Source organism: Rattus norvegicus, chromosome X (assembly GCF_021556685.1).
Source record: "Rattus norvegicus strain SHRSP/BbbUtx chromosome X, alternate assembly SHRSP_T2T, whole genome shotgun sequence".
NCBI classification, from domain to species: Eukaryota; Metazoa; Chordata; class Mammalia; order Rodentia; family Muridae; genus Rattus; species Rattus norvegicus.
Genome location: NC_141554.1, coordinates 70,214,786 through 70,238,651, shown reverse-complemented (window position 1 = coordinate 70,238,651; position 23,866 = coordinate 70,214,786). Strand labels below are relative to the sequence as shown.

The window sequence follows — 23,866 nt, the reverse complement described above, 5'->3', positions numbered from 1 at the left end:
TTCTATAATATTAATTATTAATTTATGAAGCTTTGAGAATTTATTTTTACTTTCCAAATATTTGACCGGGAAGCATACTAACTTGTAAACTCTTCCTTAGTGCAATGTTTATTCAACTTCAAGTACTTTACTTCAGTAGACAGAAGTTATGAAATAAAGTGTTTTTAATCCTTTATATAATAAATATATTAAAATCAAAATGTTTTTAAATTTTATTTTATTTCATTATTTTGTATGTACTTTTAATACATTTTCTTTTTATCATGTTTATTTGATAATATAGTAACAAATTCTTAAAGTTAAATACTGTATATTTTTAGCATAAACCATTCTTGATTATGACTTTTAGTTAATTGTTCTTGTACATTATATAAACAACTTTTAAAAGGAAATAACTATACTTCATGATCAGCATTAAAATTTTGTGTCATCATCATGAAAGCATGATAAAATTAAGATAAATGTTTCCTGGTTATAAAACTGATTAGCAGTAAAAGCATTTGGAAACCTGAATCATTTTATAAACAAAACTCTTTTTGCCTCCTAACTATGAAAGATGATTCTCAACAAGAGTTTTAAATGATAATTTGCATGTTTTTAATTCTTAGGAAATGATTCATTCATCAGTGAAAGAAATGGCTACTGGGGGTAATTTGATAGTATCTGATTTTATCTACAATGCTAATTTCTGCCTTAATTGCTTTGCTTGGATGATTTAACATTAAGATTGCTATTGATTGACACTATAAGGCTGAAGGCTACTATTTTATTTTTGTGCTCTCCGTTCCTATTCCTTTGTCTTTTCTTGCCTTCCTGTTGGTTATACAAAGTTATAATTTAGAACTTCATCTGGATGTATTTTTGATAATATTATTGTATTTCTTTGTATTATTTACTTAGCTGTTCTAAATACTAAAATACATACATGTGACTTTTCAGGATCTGCTAGTTTCAACTTTTCCCCATTATGAGTATTGAAACATCCACTTAATTGCTTTTCCTTTTCCATTATCTTAGTAAGTGTTCCATTGCTGTGAAGAGACACCATGTTCCCAGAAACTCTTGTAAAAAAATTTTAATTGGGTCTTGCTTACAGTTTCAGAGGTTTAGTCTATTATCAGCATGGAAGGAAGATAGCATGGTACTAGAGAAGTAGCTTGAAAGTTCTGTATCTAGATCCACAGGCCCCAGGAAGAGAGAGTGACACTGGGACTGGCTTGGGCTTTTGAAACCTCAATGTTCACTCCCTCATTGACACACTTCCTCCAGCAAGACCATGCCTATTGCAAGAAGCCAACACCTCCTATTCCTTTTCAAGTAGTGCCACTCTCTAATGACTAAACTTTGAAATATATGAGCATATGGAGGCTATTTTTATTTGTGCCATTATACCCATGTATGCATATAATTGTCATAGATATCAGATGTGATATTTTGTTATAATCACCACACTGGACTTATAAAATTTGTGAAAGAGACTTTTTTAAAAGATGTTTTATACTTTTCAAAATTAAAACGATTACATGAGTTTTCTTCATTTCCTTTCTTCCCTACAATCATTACCATGTATTCCTCCTTGGTACTGGTGTGTTCTCTAGGTAAGACTCTTTTTCCTACTCTGAGCATTCTTTTTTTTTCTATTGGATAGTTATTTGTTACATTTCAAATGTTATCCCTTTTCCTGGTTTCCCCTCTAGAAACCCCCTATCCCATACTCCCTCCCCCTGCTTCTACGAGGGTACTGTCCTACCTACCCACCCTATCCCAAAACCTGTACAGGCATTTTCCTACACTGGGACATCCAGCCTTCCCAGGACCAAAGGCTTGATGTCCCACAAGACTAACCTCTGCTACACATGTGGCTGGAGCCATAGGTCCCTCCATGTGTACTCTTTGCTTGGTGGTTTAGTCCCTGGGAACTCTGGGGATCTAGTTGATATTGTTGCTCTTCCTATGGGCCGCAAACCCCTTCAGCATCTTCACTCCTTTCTCTAACTCCTCCATTGGGAACCATGTGCTCAATTCAATGGTTGGCTGAGAGTATCTGACTCTTGTGTTTGTTGGGCTCTGGCAGAACCTCTCAGGAGACAGCTATATCAGGCTCTTGTCAGCAAGCATTTCTTAGCATCAGCAATAGTGTCTGGGTTTGGTGTCTGTATATGGGATAGATCCCCAGGTGAGACAGTCTATGCATGGCCTTTCCTTAAGTCTCTGCTCCACATATCTCCTCCCTTGAGTATTTTGTTCCCTCTTGTAAGAAGGACTGGAGCATCCACACCTTTTTCTTCCTTCTTCTTGAGCTTCATGTGGTCTGTGCATTGTTTCTTGGGTATTCCGAGCTTTGGAGCTAATATCTACTTATCAGTGAGTGTATACCATGTGTGTTCATTTGTGACTGGATTACCTCACTTAGGATGGTATTTTCTAGTTCCCTCCATTTGCCTTAGAATTTTATGGTTATTGTTTTTAATATTGCTATAGGGTTTTTAACTATTAAAATGAATGTATGATACTTCATTGTCTAAATGTACCACATTTTCTGTATCCATTCCTCTGTTGAAGAATATCTGGGTTGTTTCCAATTTCTGGCTATTATAAATAAGGCTGCTGTGAACATAGTGGAGCATGTGCCCTTTTTATATGTTGGAATATCTTTTGGGTGTATGTCCAGGAGTGGTATAGCTGAGTCCTCAGGTACTACTATGTCCAATTTTCTGAGGAACTGCCAGACTGATTTCCAGAATGGTTGTACCAGTCTGCAATCCCACCAACTATGGAGGAGTGTTCCTCTTTCTCCACTTCTTTGCCACCATCTGCTGTCACCTGAGTTTTTGATCTTAGTCATTCAGACTGGTGTGAGGTAGAATCTCAGGGTTGTTTTGATTTGCAATTCCCTGATGACTAAGGGTGTTGAACATTTCTTCTCATGGTGCTTCTCAGCCATTAGATATTCCTCAGTAGTGAATTGTTTGTTTAGCTTTGTACCTCATTTTTAGTAGGGTTATTTGGTTCTCTAATGTCTAACTTCTTGAGTTCTTTATTGGCAAAGATTTTTTTCTCAGTCTGTTCGCTGCCATTTTGTCCTGATGACAGTGTCCTTTGTCTTACAGAAGCTTTCCAGTTTTATTAGGTCCCATTTGCGGATCCTTGATCTTAGAGCATAAGCCATTGGTGTTTGGTTCAGGAAATTTTCCTCTGCCCATGTGTTTAGGGTCCTTACCCACTTTCTCTTCTATTAGTTTCAGTGTATCTGGTTTTATGTGGAGGTTCTTGATCCACTTGTACTTGAGCTTTGTACAAGGAGATAAGAATAGATCAATTTGCATTCTTCTACATGCTGAACTCTAGTAGAACAAGTACCATTTGTTGAAAATGTGGTCTATTTTCCACTGGATGATTTTAGCTCTTTTGTCGTGGATCAAGTGACCATAGGTGCATGGGTTTGTTTCTGGGTCTTCAATTCTATTCCATTGATCTACCTGCCTGTCCCTGTACCAATACCATACAGTTTTTATCATGATTGCTCTGTAATACTGCTAGAGGTCAGGGATGTTGATTCCCCCAGAAGTTATTTTATTGTTCAGAATTGTTTTCACCATCTTGGTTTTTTTGTTAGTCCAAATGAATTTGCAAATTGTTCTTTCTAACTCTATGAAGAATTGAGTTGGAATGTTAATGGGGATTGCATTGAATCTGTAGATCGTTTTTGACAAGATGGCACTCTGTGCATTCTTTAGTTGAGGGAAGCTCTTTTTGTATGGTTAAAGTCTCCTGGCTTTCCCCATTAACTTTAACATATCCATGTTCTTCTTTTTCAGCCCACATTTAGGCACTCATGCTGTTAAGATTATGGGTGTCTTTCCAACATTACTATGATACACAATCTCACAGCAAACTTGCTCATTTTCAGATTCTTATACTCTTTTCACAATATTCATTGACTTCTAGGTATAGGAGTGGTTTTGTAGATGTATCCACTGGAGCTCGGCATCACAACAATGAATTTTGATTAATCCTCATTTTCTGTAATTGTCTCCTGTGGCACAGATAATTATCTTAGCTAAGGGGTAATGACAGCCACTATTACTGTGCTATGATTATAAAGGCATCATATAGAATGTGATTAGGGATATTGGTGGTTTAGTAAAGTGGTAGTTATAAGTAGTTTAGATCCAAGTTTTGTGACTGTACTAGGACTAGGTGGTTGAAAAGGTTTCCTGTAACAGACATGGTATCCCTCTTGTTGAGCAGGTCTTAAGTGAAGTTAGAAAGATGTTGATTATCACCAAGTATGTGTGCTGTGGCTGTACCTATAAAGCTTATTGTGCGATGGTATTCATTGTTTTGGTTCATCTATATCAGAACTGGGTAGGACTGTGTTAGTTGTATCCTTCCTTTGGAAGCTTGTATTGTCCCATGGCCTCTTCTAGTATTGTTAAAATTAGTCCTCATGGAGAAGGTATTCAAGCGAGTTCTAGTAACAAGTCCTCTGAATCCTCTCCTTGAAGTGCATATGTGTATAGAAACAGAGACTTACCTTCTACTTATGAGAGCAATCACTGTTGATAGCCATAGGCTACTTGTTTTTGAAGTTCCTTGGACAGCCATGTGCACAAATTGAAAATAGGATTTCCCATGCTTGCTCTTTGCATTTTTGTTAGATTTTCTTTGGTTCTTGGAGGAAGCATCGCCAATCCAGATAAGAAAATTTTATTTGAAGATACATGAATATTTATACATAAATTTATATATAATAAATTTTAAAGTAAATAGTTAATAGTATGACCTTTTTAGACATGCTTGCTATTATTTTATCATTTCCATTCTATTTTTATCTCTATTTCCCTTCCATAATTTGAGCCTCTCTTTCCAAATTTCCCTGATCACATCATTTGGACCTTGCTGCTTCCCTTTGTTCTGATCTTAAGCCTAATTTCTTACTAATATTTGTGGGTTGTTTTTCTCTTTATTTTTGAGCTCTTTACATATTTTGGATCTTAATCCTTTTCAGATATGTAGCTGGCAAAAGTTCTTATTCTATTTTTCAAGGTTCATTTATTTATTTTATATATGTGAGTATACTGTTGCTTTCTTCCGACACACCAGAAGAGGGCATCAAATCCCATTGTAGATGGTTGTCAGCCACCATGTGGTTACTGGGAATTGAACTTAGGATCCGTGGAAGACCAGTCAATGCTCCTAACTGCTGAGCCATCTCTCCAGCCCCAAAAGATCTTATTCTTTATGGGATTGTTTCTTTAGCTGTAAAGAAGCCTTTTAGTTTTTTGAGTTTCGCTTTTTAATTCTATGATCAGTTATTACTCTCAATACATGAGCAAATGCAATACCATTTAGAAAGCCCATTTCCTACATTTATTTTATATACAGTACTTTGTATATTTTGCTCTAACCATTGATATTTCATACTTAGGTCTTTGCTCCATTTGGATTTAGATTTTTGTCAAGGGTAATAGATACAGATCTGCTATCTTTCTCTTACATGTAAACATCCTGTTTTCCTGGCACCATTTGTTGAATATACTGTATTTTCACCAGTGTACATTTTGGCATCTTTGTAGAATATTACATGGATGTGGTTATACATACTTGTGTTTAAATCATCTGTTTTGTTTCTTTGGTCAATGTGTTTATTTTTGTCCCATTATCATATTGTTTTCATTATTTGACCTAGTAATATGTATTAAAACCTGAATGGGTCTTGCCCCTGGAGTTTCATGAATTTTAGGATAGTTCATTTCTTTTCTCTTTCTGTAAAGAATAAGATAGAATCTTGATTGCGATTGCATTAAACTCTAAATTGCATTTGATAGGATACTCACAATTTTCACAATACTAATTAGAATACTCATTGATTTTCACAATATTAATTCTACTAATCAGTAAGCATGATTTGTGTTTCCACTATCTTTATCCCATTCTTTAGAGGTTTACAATTTTCATCATATAGGTTCTTCATGTCTTTGGTTCGGTTTATGCCTGGGCATTTAACTTTCTTCGATACTGTTGTGAATGAGAGGCTACCCATGATCTCTTTCTATGTTTTCTGTTTAGTGCTGGTATTGGTAGATTATATATTTGCTTGTTTCTACAAGTCCTCTGGAGAATATTGGTGATCTATAACATATAATATCATGTCATTCACAAATAGAGATAGTTTGATTTATTGTTCCTAATTAGTATATCTTTAGTTTCCTTTCCAGGCCTTAAGTTGCCTGGCTGGCACTTACAGTATTGAAAGGGAGTGGGAGGAAGAGCTCAGTTATTATAACTGTATTTTTATGATTCCAATATTTTTCATATTTCCTGAAGCTTTAAAAGCTACTAGTTTTGATCATTCCTTTCTGATTGAAATTTTCTGGTAGCTACTATTTTATTGTGTCTACCGGCAACAGGGGAGTTTTCTCTTGCCTGAAGATTATCTTCGTTTTACCTTTTTTCTTAAGTTTCACTGCATATTAGAATTTGTACTTGGCAGTTATATACTCTCAATATTTAAAAAATATGGCTTAAGAAAAACTTTCAAAGTTTCAGACAAAAGCTCACTGTTATTTCACTGATTGTTGTCTTGGAGTTAGTGTCATACTTTCCTGAATATTTTCAATACTGACCTTTTCCAAGAAGTTTCATTATATACACATAATATAATCTCCAGTTTTATTATACATATACATATGTGTATATAAATATATACACATATACATACACACACCCATATGTATGGGTATGTCATGGGGTAAACATGTATGGAGTATATAAATACATGTGTATAGTGGGGTGTTTTTCAATTCATGCCCCTGTTCCCAAAATTAACAACTCTGAGACTCAAATATATTTGTAAATACCTAGACCATGTAGCTATGCATGTTTCCCCAACTAGCTCATGAATTAATGTATCACTTATTCAAATATAAGTTCTGCCACGTGGCTGGCAACCTCTTTCCAGGTTCCATGAGTCTCCTCTTTCATATCCCAGGTGCATTCTCCCCTTTCTTTCTATCCCAGAATTCAATCATTGTACCAGATGCTGTAACTTCTATTTCCTGCCTAAGTCTATAAGCCAACTAGCATTTTATTGACAGCTCTGTACAGTATGCAAGAGATTCTTTCTACACATATGTGTATTTGTTTGATTTGGTAATCATATTTGATGATTATTTTTCCAAATCTAAAAAAAAAAGTTTAACCTTTGTTTCTTTGACTATTTCCTGCCACACACTTTATTTGTTGGATTTCCTGTGATTTTTGGTAGTTTTATTGCTTGATATTAGCCCCGAAATTCTCCAATCATTTTCTTGTTTTTGTCTATTTTAGTCTAATTGTCCTGCTATTTGAACTGTATTCCTTCTATTGTTTCATCTTCAGGTTCAGTGATTTTTCTCATTTTCTAGTAATCAGCACAACCCATGAATTTTGTTCATTTATTTAGTTATTTTTATAACTTCTATTTGGCTCTTAAAAACAATTTCTTTAAGCTAAATATGGTTACTTTCAGCTCTAATGCCAGCATTCTGAAGGCAGAAGCAAAATTACTTCAAGCTTGAAGGCAGCTTGTGCTCCATGATGAGTTCCAGGCCAAATAATGCTATAGAGACATTATTTTAAAAGCCAAATTTCCCCCCAAAAAATCCATTCATGTGGTGTGATATTTTAATTTCTCTCATATTTAAATGTATTTTCTAATTGCTTGTCAAAGCATTTTTGGGGTGCTTTAAATCCTTGTTAAATAGTTCTAATAATTGATTCATCTAGCTAGTGGTATCTGCTGATTGTCTTTTTTTCACGAATACGATTTTTTTTTATTCTTGTTAACATGTATGTTTTATTGTGTCTGATGTTTGTTTCATTGAATCTGATAATTATTTTCAGGGGACTTGGAGTCTTACTAAAGCCTTTCATTTAGCAGGCTGTGTTAACATACAGGTTCTGGCCTTCTTTGTGGATGTCACTTTAAAAGACGAATTTTCTGTATCCCTGCATTATTTGGTCTCTATTGGTTCTTAGTACCGCTGAGTCTTACAGTACTCTTCTAGACTATGTGAGATTTGGAAAGATGTTTCCTGAGAAATTTCTCCATCTCTTGTGAAGTAAAGAAGTCTCTGAGTTGTGGAGATTACCTGTCTGTAATACATTCAACCATACAGCCTTATGCAGTAGCATTCTTAGTTCCACAAGATTAAGAGGCTAGTTGGACTGGATACTCATATCAGTATCTCTGTTGCTGGTGTCTCCTGAAGCACAGTATCTCTGTGCATGTTGAAGCGTCATAAGCTAGCCAACTCTTTTGACACAAAAATTTCTTACCTTTAAAATACGGATGATAATGCCATCTTAGAAATTTTTATGGTGAATAAACATGTATAAAAGTCCCTGAAGGCAGGGATTTTTTTCACTCTGATACTTTTATTCATTTAGTCATAATACCTATGGCAGAATCAAAATATATAATAGTTTCTTAATAAATATTATATAAATTAATTAGTACAATGAAGGACAATTCTGAACAATCAGTATAATTATTATTGTCACTGCGTGTTGCTAATTTCCATCACTGTTTCTCTAGTGAGTGAGCTGAAAAGGACTCATGTCATGTTCTTCTGATACCGGTGGCCTACTTATTATTTCAGAATACACAACAGTAGAGAATTACTATGCACTAGGCATGATGATAACAATAGTATTTGGTTTTTCCCAAGGTCCCGGGGGTATCTAGACTCACTCTCTTGGTTCTCCAAGCAGTATTGGGTATGGTTTCCATCTTCTGGAGTGGATCTTAAATCAAATCAGATTGGTTACTCCCACACAAGCTTTGGGCCATCATTGTCTTAGCATATCTCACATTAGGATACTATTTTAGATTAAAGAGTTTGTTTGTACCTGGGATGGTGTTCTTATTTCTCGTCCTTTTGTAGTATATACAGTACTTTCTGATACCAAGGACACTAGTACTTATGGGTGAAGTCTCTCTCTCCATAGGCCTGCTAGAGTTCTCCATGTTTAGTGAATTGTGTAGGTATTCTCTTCAGGAATTGGGCCTTGTCATCAGTTTGTGGAAAACAACCTATAGTCTTGGCCACAGCCTGGGTTATTTGGGGGTTTCCATGGGACCCCTTTTAACTCAATTAAATATAACCCAGTTCTACTACTGGAGGCTTAATTTGGTAACAAGAGATATCCAGTTGGGGGATCTGTTTGCCCCTATTATTTTGGCTAATTCCTTTAGATTGCCTTCATGTATGAATACACTTTAAGACACTTCTACTATATCAAATGTTCCAAAATAGTTCAAACTATGCTCAAATGTTACCCATAATTTTAGTTGTTTTTCCCCACTTCCACTACCCCGTCTTTCTCTTCCCTGCCCTACCCTGCTTGACCATCTCTAATACCCTAGCCAGTCCATCCATAACTATGTATTCTATTTCTCCTTTCTATCCATCTCCTTTTGGAATTACAGCACAATCAAAATTGGCTTAGCAGACAATATCCACATATTAGCAAATGTATACCATATTTGTCCTTCTGGGTTTACTATGGCCTTTTTTCTTGTTGTTGTTCTATCTGCTTACCTTCCCATAGATTTTTTTTACAGGTGATTAATGCTCCCTTGTTAAAACATACCATATTTTCTTTCTCCATTCATCTGTTGAAGGACATGTAAATTGTTTCCAAACTCTGGCTATTATTAATAGAGCAGCCGTGCACATTGTTGAACAGGTGTCTCTGTGGTAGGATAAAGCATGCTTTGGGTATATCCCCAAAAGCGATATAGCTGGTTCTTGAAGTAGATCGATACCCACCTTCCTAAGGAACCGCCACACTGGTTTCCATAGTAAAAGAGGTAAAATTACCTTTGCAGAACATTTATTTCAATCTCTTCATGTATTCAGTTCTTATGCATAGAAAGAATGTGTTTACAGTAATAGCCCTAGTACCAATACATTGATACCAGACCTAAAGCAAAAGTCAGATATATCCATTTCCCAGCGTATATTAAAATGTTTTTACAATGACCTAGAATAAGAAGTAATTTTCTATCAGTACCTAACATATACAAACATGTGTTTTATCTGTGACAGTTTCAGTGCAAACAATAGGTACTATTCTTTAATGTCAGATATTTTCGAGTATGCACCCTTTGATATACTATAAAAGTGGGCTTTCTCGTATGCTATATACTTAATAGTAATCAGTTGTCATGTGTGGCCTCTGTTATACGATGAAAGTGAAGTGTATTATTTCTTGGGGACAAAATGTTCTCTTTTACTTGATGTTCCTATCATGCAAGCACAAAATGAAACCATTCATGTATGGGATGCCCCATTGTAGCTAATCTAGGCCCCAACCCTCATTAAGTCTCTAATAAACAGAGTATTAGTAAGAAATAAACTAAAATTTGGAAATTTTGTCCATAGTGTAGTCTTGTTTATTTTTATTGACGCACTTAGGTTTACTTCATTTTATGTCACTATTCTATTTAGTTAATTTCAGTTTTCAGTGCTGGTTACATATGATAAATTTATTTAATAAAACTTGTAGTTCAAAAAATAGTGTCTTATATCGTATTCACTTGACTTACAACAGATCCTCTCCCTAGCTCTTATGAACACCTTCTATATTTCAGGATTGTGGTTATGGAGAAGGTGGAGATGCGTACTGCATAGCCTGCCCTCCTCGAAAGTATAAAAGCACTTGGGGACATCACAGATGTCAGACATGCATCACTTGTGCTGTCATCAATCGGGTCCAGAAGGCCAACTGCACAAATACCTCTAATGCTATCTGTGGAGACTGTCTGCCCAGGTAAACCTACTAAATTGTATAAGTCCTTCTGGGAATTTTTAACATTCTTTGATGCCCTTTATCATCCTACCTCTTAGTCAAAGGATTCTAAAGACCAGTTTTCTGCTCTAGTTAGGCCTCATTAATAGGGAATCTATATCTTCCTAACGAGATCTATCTATACAAAGTATGTGGGAATTTTCAAATACAGATGAGCACCTAGAAGCTTTTTAATCATGCTGATATTCTGCCTAAAATTTAAAGTAAATGTCATGTGCAATCATGAGGAAGTTGGCATCATGTAATAATCAGGAAAAATAGAGACTGAATCACACTTGGCAGAGATCTCACGAGGGTAGGCACTCCCATAAAGGAAAGACTCATAGACATTTTCTAGCATTTCAGGAAGGGCTGTTACAAGTCAATTGCTTGTCTCAGCACTCTGCCATTCCTTTCTGCTCTGATCACAGGTTCTACCGAAAGACACGCATTGGGGGCCTGCAGGACCAAGAATGCATCCCGTGTACAAAGCAGACTCCTTCTTCTGAGGTTCAGTGTGCGTATCCATTTTTTCTCTCCTTTCTTTCACAAACTTCTGTTTGTCAACGGAATCAAGAAAGTTCTTGATTCTTGTAGGAGGAAAATACTCCTTGACACCTGTTCCTTTGGCGCATATTAAACAAAGGTAGTGGCCTAGGATAAAATCCCAACTTCTCAGCATTCAGAATCATTAAACCTCCTTTTCCTTGTCTTAAGAAATCTATCTAATGAGGAAACATTTGTGTTCACACTTTGTGAGCTACCTGGCAAGGTTTTAGGGATTAATGAATGATACAGTGTATTTAAAAAAATAACATTTCTGCACATGATTGTTATTAGAGTCAATATTGCTATCAGAGTCAATATACATAGCATATGGAAATTCTAAGATCCTAGACCACATTAGAAGCTGAAAACAGAACTTAGAATCTATCCTGTGTCACGAGACATTTACTTATTTGCCGGATGCTCTAAATTGTTGTCTATCTTCTCCTATACTCTTTAAATGATTGGTGTTTTCATAACAGTCATGACACATCAAACAGACATTGAACATAAATATAAAAGGTAAAATCTGATATTATCTGAGATTCCTGGATAATTAATCCCACAATTTTGTATATTTCCTTCAGATTTTTTTAAACAACAAGCATAATAAACTTCCCTTTAGATCCTTTCTGAGTCTTCTGTCCTTTCCTCCACAGAAATAAACACTTTTCTTAAATTTTAAGAAGCTTTTTGCTAGGCTATCCTATGGTTAAAAAAAATAAATCCCATGCTCCTTTTCATAAGGAAAAGGCCTTCTCCCATCATGGTCCTATGATTGCTAGGCCACTTAGTGTCCAGTTCCTTATCACAGAGAGAAGTGGTTAAGATGTATCAGCTCTTAACTGACTCAGTGTGAAAGTGACAGGCATTGCTTTTACTCAAAGTGCATTGGGACTTTGTGGATATCGTTAGCTTTACTGTAAACCTGTATACAGAGTGTGGTGAATTCATTGGCATATTTCTCTGCCTTATTTTCCGCTACTATTTAAATGTTTGTATTACTTCACATCTATTCATATTGTTAGACAATATTTGTTATTACTTTGTGTTTTACAACATTTTCTATAAAGGTCATAAGCTATCCTTTCTTCACTTTGTTTTGCTCCACTGGGTTATTTATATTAATCAATGAAAGGTCTTTTATGACGTCTTAGAAAAATCACGATTTACTGATCCAGTGTTCACTGATGAGCATTTTAATCGAGTAATCTTTGTTTTTAGGTTATACTACCAAACAGAGCATGAGTGAAGCACAATATGGAATTTTTTGGTTAGTGATGCTAACATATACCATGCCTGCAGCATATGACCTCTGCTTTATTTTATTATAATTTTACCTATTCTCAAATATGAAGATAGGAGGCCTGATACAGATGGCCTAAAGGAAAAGATGTGGCCTACAGAACTTTAGGGCCCTTGTCAGAATGACAGTTAATTGTCTACTTTGACCGGCCTTACCCATTATTTTGTTGTTGTGGTTCCACAGGTACCTTCCAGCTGAGCTTAGTGAAGGTAGACACACACACTCTTCCTCCTAAGGAAGCCACACTTGTCGCACTGGTAGGAAGTCTGCTAGTGGTCTTTGCCCTGGCCTTCCTTGGACTCTTCTTCCTTTATTGCAAGCAAATATTCAACAGACATTGTCAGTGTGGTAAGTATGTCTATTGACATGAATCAGAAGTAAGACACCTTTTTAAAATGTGTATTTATTTGTTTGTTTGTTTGTTTGTTTGTTTGTTTGTTTGTTTTTGGTAAAAGGGAAATTTTTCTGAGATTGCATAATAAAGTGCCTTCCCTGCCACACTGGACAATCCCAGCCACGATGCTCTGTTGTCCTATGGGAACTATCGGGGATGCTATAAAAAATATAGGAAGCCAAAAGGGCTAGAGTCTACCTAGAAGTAGAATGGACAAGTTTATTGGGTTTTAAGTGTTCATGGAGCATTTCCCTTTAGGGGAAATCACTTGGTAAAGGAAACTAAGACTGAACATCCAGATTACTATTAAATCATCGTCTTACACAAGTTATCTAGATTCTTAGGTTTACTTATTTTTAATCTTCAAAATGATGGATGAGATTAAATACATTGTTTATTTTATATATATTTACACATATTACATATATATAAATATATGTGTATATATGTATATACAAATAGATTCTGAAACATCAGAGTTGAAGAGGATTTAGCTATACCTAAAACATGAGGAATAAAAGTTGATGAGGCTTACAATAAATTCTGTCAATATAGTAATTTCCCAAAATAGGATAACAGAAAGCATAGTGTTTACTTAAAATTCTTATACTTTTCTGTTATCCAAAATGCTGCTGCCCAAGGAAATCCAGACAAAGTCATGTGAAATGGCTATATAGAGAAAATAAAGAGATATGATCATGTTTAAAGTTTTGACAACACTTTTACTTGTTTTCAACTTCATCTACCAACCAATAATGTAAGGCAGAAAGTACAGTTCACTAAGGGACAAATATGAAAGAGGTGAGATCATCAAGACTAAGACATTATAATTCCAGACAAGAATACCTGTGTCCAATGCAGTGTCCGTGCAATTAAGAGAACTGTGAACTAAGCAGGTAGAGCAACAACAACAAAGCAAAATAAAGACAAACACCACCAAAACAAAGAAAAAAAAACCTAACTCAGACTAACAAGTAGATCTATGTTAGTAAAGGAAAGGATAGAGTTTACTAGATACAAGGACTCTCAGGATTCCTTAATTTAATGGATACTGGGACTGAAGCAACACTGTTTATTTTAGCTTTACTCAATGCTGAAAAGATCCTTAGATGGAGGAGCTTGCTTAGTTTCATTCTAGAGCCTATCAATAGCTTATTTGCGTGTACTCTGTTTAAGCAAAGATGAATCTAGAATTTCATGAGGTGTAGTATTCCCCCTTCTGATTCTAAATGACTCTTCTTCAACTCTACTTCAATTTCCTTAGGACTAAACTGAAAGCTCAGACATTTAAGATAATGGTGGACTGCAGTATCTCTGTTTCATTAACCATGCAGACTTTCAAAGGTGGTGTATGAAATAAGAACTCTTGCCTGGTCCTGGATCATGGGTAATGAAATGTTTGGGTCCCAGAATGTGAATGTGATGAAACATCTGGCAACTGCCTGTCTCCATATTCCTTCCTTGGGAAAGAAGAAATGAGAAGCTCTCTCTAGACTAAAGATACAATTGTAGTACCCTTCCGGGAGCATGAGGACAGGTAGTTTCCCATTGATTTTCATATGAGAAAACCATTTATCAGTACTCATTGACTTACACACACTTGCTAGGGCTGTGTAATTGAAGGTCATGTTGGTGTGAATTAAATCATGTAGATACAGAAAAAGTGAATAAGATTGTGGCATACTAGAAAGACCATCTCCTATCTAATCAAAACTCCATTACTCAATTCTTCCTTATTGTTAGCACTGCAAAACCTTCCACATTTTCAAAGAATCCAGAACTTTCTAATTTTGGATGAAACTTTGTTATTAACTCACAAATAATTTGAACAAACAGCAGAACCATATCCACAGTGGAGAAATCATGAATACACACTCAGGTTGTAACCTCATATTGAATCAGACTTATGTAGGTGTTACTTATCACTGATTTAGCAAATTGTCACATATTTAATGGCTTATCTCAGTTACCATAGCTCAGAAATTTAGCAGGCTTCCCTGGGTCTTCACACTGCCTGAATCAAAAACTTAGCAGGACTGTGTTTCTTTCCATACACTATATGTGAGTCTGTTTCCTCGTGTATTTATAAGATTAAAGGTCTATTTTCTTGCTGAAGGTCATTTACAGCTTCTAGAGCAGTGGTTCTCAACCTGTAGGTTGCGATCACTTTGGGGGTCAAATGACCTTTTCACAGGGATTACGCAGGACCATCAGAAAACATGGGTATTTACATTATGATTCAGCAGTGCAATATTAGCTATGACAAAGCAATGAAAGTAATGTTATGGTTGGGGTCACCACAGCATGAGGAACTGTATTAAAGGGTCATGGCATTAGGAAAGCTGAGAACCACTGCTCTAGAGGACGATCATCTCCTTTGGCTCATAGCTCTCTTCTAATTCTAAAACTAGGGATGGTATATTGATTTTGTTTTGTGCCACGTCTCTCTAGTATCATTTCTGCTTTCTAAATCTTCTAAGAATACATCTAGTAACTAGAAAAAATGAAAGTAAATTAAAATATTTATCATTAAGCATGGAATAAAAATATTATGATTTAGCTTTAAGAGGTGTATGAACCCATGTGCATAATTCAAGATAATGTTCCTATTTTGACATGTACTACCTTAATTCTGTCTGGTCCCTTTACTATATTTCATAAAATCCATAGATCATGGAAGAATGGGACGTGTTACAATCTCCTTTCCAAGCATTTCTCTCTATCTGAACACATTCGTCTTCTCTAATCCAGCATTTAAAGTTTAATGTGATACCCCAATGAAAATACGTTTTTGAAATGTGTCATTTTAGCTCACTTTTAGGTGCTCTGGTTCTCCAGGAGGAGAACAGAAACTCTGTCTCCTACATCCTCTCACCCGCTCCCTATTTTGTGCTCAGTAAAAGGTAACTTGTTGAAAAGAGACCCTGACTTTGGATGACTCAGTGGCTTTCTGCTTTGAGTTGCAGGAGGTTCATTGCAATATGAGGCTGAAAAGGCAGTGCAGGAGGATTCTCTTTTAACCACACCACCTGGCCAGGAGACCAGTCCTGAGTTTCCAGCAAATGGGAGCATCTTTGAGATCAAGCCCCTTAACTCCATCCTGGATGATGACTGCAGCTCCACTCGCGGCTTCCCCACTCAGGAATCCTTCACCATGGCTTCCTGCGCCTCAGAGAGCCATTCTCAGTGGGTCCATACCCCCATTGAATGTACAGAGCTGGACCTGCAAAAGTTTTCCAGCTCTGTCCCCTGTCCTGGAGCTGAAACCTTGAGAGAGAACACAGCTGAACACTCAGGAGACAGGCTGGACCTCTATGTACCTTTTGAAGTTCCCAGCCTTTAACTCTACCAAGGTGAGCTGAAAAGATAGGGCTAAAGGTCCAGAAGGTGTGGGCCACCCTCAGGAAATTTCCAACCCGGGTTCTATTGTTCCATAAGGTTTGGATGGAAGAACATCAGGAAACCAGGTTGGAGAGGCAACAGTTGGGGCACTAAATTTTGAGCTAAGTTTACATTGGACTTCTAGGACAATTGTCTGCAAACCAGGCAGGATGACATGAGGCCAATTTCAGATCCCACTATCAACTAATCATATTCAGGTTTCTCCTTTTGTGTGTACAAGTAGAACAACGCTGTAAAGGTACGCAGCTCCATATTCTGAGAAATATCAATTCCTGAATAGCTTTCTGAACTTGTGCAAATCATTTTACTTCTTTCAGACACAGAGCCTTCCACTCATACGTTTTCTTGAGGATTGATTGAAAGCATATGCAAGTGCCCTTTATAGTGTCTGCATGTTAGGCCCTTTTTTTTTCTTTACCCGTGCATAGTCACAAATTAGAAATCCCTTTTATATTGGTTACATTTGATTCTGAACTTCATAATGTCATCCCTCTGTTGTAGACAAATAAGAAATACGTTAACCTCATTTTAAGAAACAGGAATCAAGCAACAGAGATGAAACGAGATTTGCTTAAAATCACAGAACAACCCAATCTCAGAAATAAACGAGAACCCAGGATTAGCAGTCCCATTATAGAACTCGTTCAACTTCATCACTGAATATGAATATATATGTATATATCTCAATATATGTCTCATAACATATATGTGTGCATGTGTATATGTATACATACACACACACAAAAAAATATATACACACACACACATATATGGTGAAATATCTTTGAGGAAAGAAGAACACATATAGAGCCTGAAATAGTTATAAATTTTTGAAAATTTTTGGGACTTTGAATTTTTCAATTTTGGATTAAGGATTCTCAATCTATTTCTTCATTTAAAAACTATGCAGTTCTTTTTCATATGTTGCAGTGAACAGGAGCTCACAACTGTAAAAAGAATAATTGTATCTCATACTCATTTATGGGTTCTGGTTTTATTCTGATTCCTCTGCCTTCTGAGAAAACTGAAGACAACATCTGTCTGGAAAATACCACTTTTTTGTGTGGTTTTTTGTTTGTTTGTTTGTTTGTTTTTAATCATGGTGCTTATAACGTAATCCAATTTTTTTTAAAAAACTTACTAGTTTGTAATACTATAGATTTGTCATCTCTGTAGCTGGATGAGGTATTTCTGCTATTACATGTTAATCTTTACTGGTCTATCCATTAACCTTTAGAGAAAAGGAAGAGGAGGGTGATGAGTTTGTATCGTAGGATTCTAACTTGTCTGCTCTCTTTCTAGGTCTCTTTCACTCTTGACAAGCTTGCCAGTGCTTGTTGCTGGGCTTTCCTGCTCCTCTTTTATTCAACAACAGTAGCAGGAGCCTGGGATGTAGGTCCTGCAATAACCAGCACTCGAAATGGGGTATACAGAGCCCCACACTACGAGAGGGTTGATTCCCCAATGACTGACTTTGAACACTTTTTGTTTTCTTATTCTAGTCTGGGGATCCAGATTCCGTAGCCATGGGACTACTGGGTCTGTTCTTTCTCTTTAATTAATTATAGAAATGAGGGGGATAACAATGAGTGAGGTAGAGTTCTCCTGCCTGTATGTTTCCTGCCTATATTTTTTAACAAGTTGATTTACAAAAAGGAGTACACAGAACTATGTTGGCATTTACCTACCACCTTGAAGAGAAAAATGAAATACTTCCCCCTTTAGCCTTCTGTTTTGACTCGCTCCCTCCCCTATACACACACACACACACACACACACACACACACACACACACACACACACACACACAAACATGTACACAGAATGAGGGGATAATGAGGAAGATATCAAGGACAGGCCTGAAGCCTGGGTTTTACAAATCATATCCTAGACTTCTACAGCTATGACACTGTCCAGCCAGTATATTTCTTAGACCTTTCATTCTCAGAGACAGGCTATCAATACTCTCTAGTGGGGATACAAATTAGTGTCTCCTAGATTTTTTTTAGATTGTTGTTTCCTTAACTTCTTTTCATTTTTATTACTACAATATTCTTACCTTTTCCCCCTTCATAGTCAGGTGCTGACTGTGAAGTTTCTCAGGTGCAGGAGTAGTGCCCTGTGGAACTGCGGGGACCATTTGGTGCTTTCTTGGCTTAGAGAATAGTCTTTCTATTTCTCTTAAGCCTAAACCTCCAGTTTTACATGCTTCTCAGCATGAATTGAAACCTTTTTCTTCCTTTTTTTTTCTTTTTGTGGAACATGTCAGATGTGATCCTAAGGACTTAGATGTGACTATCCTGTATTGGCTTTACTTATGCCTGCATGTTCAAAGTGAGCCACTAGGATTGATGCCTAGTCCCTCATCGTGGTTCAGGTTTCAATGGGAAAAAGTCCTTAAATGAGTAAAGCAACTGGATCTTGGGAGTTATATATACTATCCTGAATGCTGGTGTGATTTAGCTTATTAAAAAACAAATTGAAGACACACACAGTTATTGTGGGTCAAAGATGTAAAGATGCACTAAAGCTGTCCGTGCTGCACTTTGCATTATTCACATTATAGATGTCCTCTCCATGACTCAGTGCACAAACTTTGATATAGGTAGTGCAGGGGTTGCTCAGTGCAGTAGGAGTGCATAGAAAGGCTTGAATGGTTTTAGTCATTTTTCCTCATTTGACACTGCCGACTCTTAAAAGGTAGAAGCGCAGGGCATGTATTCTTCTCATATCAAGGTAGCAGAAGCAGAAGTAATGGAATTTGGAAGCAAACTGCCCTTGCATTGTAAGACTCTCAGAAACACAAGGGATAGGGATTTAGATAGTGTTGGAGTACTTGCATTTAGCATGATCAAGGTATTATATCCATCCTAGCATTGCAAAATAAAGAGATGGGTGGATGAGGGGGGAAAAGAAAGGAAGTAAAGAAGAAAATAAAACATTTCCACCACCAAGAAATGTACCAGATTCCATAATTGGCTAAGTGCTACTGAGGCTGTCGTGGAGTTTTCCATTGGAAAATATCACACGAGGTCATCTTATATTAAAAGGTTTTCTTGCCTTTAGCTCTTAAACACTGCTTATAATAATTTTCTGTTTGTTTCTTGATTCCCTAGACTCATAGCACTCTGTGAGTTTGCTGGAAGGTCTGATGGATGTTCGAAGAGCAGTGGTTCTGAGTTGTAGTGTAACACATAAACAATTTTAATATGGGTCTCCCGGGCCTTATCTAATATTTGACGTTCTTTTTCTCTACCCCCAGCAGAAAGCCAGACAAAAGTTTGATCTTTCAGGACCCTACAGTACATTTTTGAGCCAATTTTTCCTTTCCTATGTCTGGGCTCCCCAAGCAACCGTGCACCACGCCTTCAAAGTTACCCACAGCATTTTTCAAGTTAGCTAAGTGAGGATGTGAAGGGTCCCCCAAGGTATGGGTATTTCTTTGACATGTCGGTTCGATGCATACTTTATTGTCCATTTGGTTCTTTTTGAAAATTCATTTTGCCTTTAGCTCTTACCTGTACATCTCAAGAGCAAAGAAAACAGGAATCTCCTTAGAGATTCTATTATTCTTTTTTATCTCCAAGTCTTTATGAAGCTTCTCAGCCAGTTTCTATCCTATAAGTGATTGGTGGGTTATGTAAAATGTGGACTTCATCACGGGGACTTATCCTTAACAGAGAGTATTCTCCACAAGATTCTGTTAAGTGTATCTTTAATAACGGCTCATCCACAAACACTGATTAAGGGCCTTAAGGTCAAACCACTGATAAGTATTAAAAGCACAAAATTACAAAATGCTAAAAGGTCCCATTGTACTTGGCAGGGGATTAGAAGCAATTGAATCACAAGTCTGTACCAGGCAACCTGGTCTCATGCAAGCATTAGCAAATATGTGTGAGCCAAGGTTTAGACCTTGGTCTTTGGGCTCTCTGTACTTTTTTCTGGGACAGTTTATGCTTATCTCACCAACTTTAATTAGTCATATCTATACTTGGGTGGAGAAGAACTAGCACCCAATCTGAGGTGGATTCAGCTTAAGTAGGTTCCAGCTGCAGAAAGGTCACCGTGTGCCTGGCACTGCTTCAAACTCCAGTACACCACCGCTTCTCAGTGAAAAGGACTGTGATGATACGACAGCAAAAACAAAGTGATTAAATGACCTAGGCACCCTGCTTCACTGTGCCTATACATAGCAAGGTCATTCTACATTCATACTGAGAATGGCTTTGCTTCCAGTTTTCTTGAATTGACCAGTTTGAGTTGGTAATTCAAGGAAGGTGAACTTTTGCTTTGCTTTGCTTTCTATGGCATCTTGGGAATAATCAAAGTGAAGACTGGTTTTCTTTTTTCTTTGTAATTGGTATGTGGCCTTGGCTTACTTTACATTTGCATATTTGCTCAAGTAGTGTCCTTTTAAAGTGGAATCACTTTGGGTACTATGCTTTTATGTGTCTTCTATTTGAAGATATCTTGAGAAATATATATAACATAACTCTGAGCCTGGACAGTAGTTGTGTTTTACATATTTGAACTAGCAACAGAAAATATTTTGTTTACAAGGGAGAGGTAGGTGTTTAGTGGAGGTGAGTCAGGCTTCAGGGTTCACTTTTTCCTCCACTTAAAAATGTCACTGGAATTTTGAAAGGTGGTATGTAGTATGAGAGATCAACTTTCTTCCCTAAGGTCGTTAATATTAGATTAAGTAAAAATGTCAACACTACACCACTTTTACCAACACATAGTCCTGGCACACTGAGATGTCACCCTCATTCCCCTCATTCAATTTATTGCCAAGGTCTTTGATGTTTTTTGTTTAATGGAGGCAGGTTTTAATTATTGTTTTCCTTAAAATGAGCTATTTATAGAGATTTTGTTAAATTTTGAGCCATATGCATGAGTGGATCCTGACAAGTTGTGTTTGGTTTATGATAATCTGCAAACAATTCATATTAATCAATAAACAGAAGTACATCCAGATGCTTTGTTTATTCCTCTGCTTTCAGAGAACTGGTGTGACTCATTCAGTTGTTTTGTATGTCTGCTTAGTCAGTACAGAAAGAAATGTGTTTCTAATCATTGGGTGTAGCACCAGGGCTATGGCAATTCCGACTAGTCACCCAGGAGATCTGAGTTATAGTCTACATTCTCCTGCTTTCAATTGTTTATGACATTTAGTATCTTGTCTGGTTACAGACCCACCAGACATTTTTGTATTCTGAATGTATAATCCTTTTCTTTTTCTGTTGTTTTGTTTTGTTTTGAGACAAGGTTTCTCTGTGTGATATAGCCTTAGGTGTCCTGGTCTCGATTTGTAGACCATGCTGGCTGCAAACTCACAGAGATCTGTCTGACTCTGACTCCCAAGTGCTGGGATTAAAGGTGTTGTGCTTCCACTCCCAGGCCTAAATTTACAATTCTTAAGGAGGGTTGTAAAGTCTTCAGACTGTGTGCATATGTTTAAAGGTATGAACCAATCTCTTGTAATTTATATGTGCACATTTCCATTTGACCATACTATTTTAAGAATAGATGCACACATGCATGAATGCCTGCACACATACACACATACATATACAAACTAGAGAATCTGTAGGATTGCCTCTTAAGAACATTGCTTTGCCATTGTTTGATCTGTATTTTTGTTTATGGTGTTATTAGATTCAAGGGACAACATTTGATTTGAAATGTTCTTCACTACTATAATTTTATTTAAAACCAGGCAAATTAAATTTCTTCCTATCTCAAATGTTGGCTAATCGTAATAGACATACATACTGACGAGGATGTGAAAAAAAAAGAAAATTCATACAGTGTCGGTGGGATTGTAAAATGGCATGACCTTTTTGAAACAGTCTGGCAGTTCTTATAAAATTTAAAGCTTCAGTTGACATATGGTTCAATAATTCTACTCATCAATATATGATGAAGATAATTAAAAACATGAACATTTATACTCTTTAAAACAGTGTTTATAATAATCAGTTGTTTACAGTTGCAACCCATTGTCATCAACTGATTGATGAATAAACCAGTTGTAATAAAACATAAGATATTAAACAATTAAAATAATTGAAGTTATGATACTTGATATGTCAGAGTTCAAGCTCAAATCATACTAAGTTGTCGAATCCAGGTACCTGAAAGCACATCTTGTATAGTTGCAGTCATAGTAAATGTTTACAGAATGTAAGCAAATAGTGACAGAATGTAAATTAGTGGTCTCTTGGTACTGAGTACAAGAGAAACAACTAATGTTAGCAGTCATATGTGATCTTGTTTAGAAGAAAAACTGTTATGATGATAGTTGCAATTCTCAGTAAATTTATTAAAAACTGCTGACAGGCATACTGGAAATGAATGAATTTTATTATATAAAAATATTCAATAAAGCTGTTTTTAAAATATATTTCTTGATCACTGATCTCTGAGCTCACTTTGTGATTGGTCAAATTAAACACTTTCCATATTCCTTCATTGCTTGGCATGAGTGTATAACTATTCTCTCTCTCTCTCTCTCTCTCTCTCTCTCTCTCTCTCTCTCTCCCCCCCCCCCCCGTCTCTCTCTCTTCCTCCTCCTCCTCTTCCTGTCTCTCTCTTTCCTTACCTCCCTTCATCTTCTATCTTTTCTACATTAGTTACTGACTTCAGGGTAAAAAGGGACTTGTTCAGTTCTATTCTTTTTGAACTATCAACATAGCCAGAGAGAAGGACAAAGGGGGAGTATGTTGAAAGAACTTAGAGGAAGATGAGTTAAGCAGATCACTCAGAGCAAAGGAGGAATAGCAGGGGAAGTCACTACAATCTCAGGATTGAACAATGAAAAGAGATGTTAGGCAAAGGAACTCCCAGTATAGACTACAGTAAGGCATATTAGCATGATCAATGGACAAACTATTGATTGGTTGGCAATTACAAGTAGTTAAATGGTACTGTGATGAGATTCTTCTGTTTCAGGGTGTGACAAGACTTACCAGGTCTTAAGTTCTCACTTGGTTAAAGTTAGGAATACTGTTATAGTGAGGAAGAGTAAATCAATAAGTTTATGCATAGTGATGGAGGCACAGAAATGGTTAATATGTAAACAGTAGCCTTGTCTGCTCTGGAGTTGAGGTCACTGTGTGCTTGTGCTACTCACAGGGCAACGAACTCCCACACTACGTTAGAAGGACACGGATGAAACTAGATCTCTGAACAGATGGATCAGCGATAAAGTCATCACGGCATCAAACGGAGTTTTTAGAAGGTTCTTAATCATTTTATTAGTGGCTAGGGACACTTGCATTTTTCTGGACTAGTAACACTCCTTAGTTATGTCCACAGTGTGACTGGTAAGTTTCTGTATACCTAAAAGTTAGCCTTTTAGGGACTGAGAAATC

The 23,866-nt window shown here is 36.6% G+C and overlaps 1 protein-coding gene across 3 annotated transcripts in view; it reads left to right on the top strand.

The window, feature by feature from the left end:
• Eda2r (ectodysplasin A2 receptor) overlaps window positions 1-22,892 on the top strand; it is a 44,587-nt gene extending 21,695 nt beyond the window's left edge. The window contains 5 exon segments of one of the 3 annotated variants that reach the window (NM_001401114.1): window positions 10,643-10,821; window positions 11,271-11,356; window positions 12,875-13,039; window positions 16,046-16,438; window positions 17,790-22,892. In NM_001401114.1, coding sequence (NP_001388043.1) covers window positions 10,643-10,821; window positions 11,271-11,356; window positions 12,875-13,039; window positions 16,046-16,428 — 813 coding nt within the window. In that variant the 3' untranslated portion in view covers window positions 16,429-16,438; window positions 17,790-22,892. 3 annotated transcript variants of the gene reach the window in all.
• The last annotated feature ends 974 nt before the right edge of the window (window positions 22,893-23,866 follow it).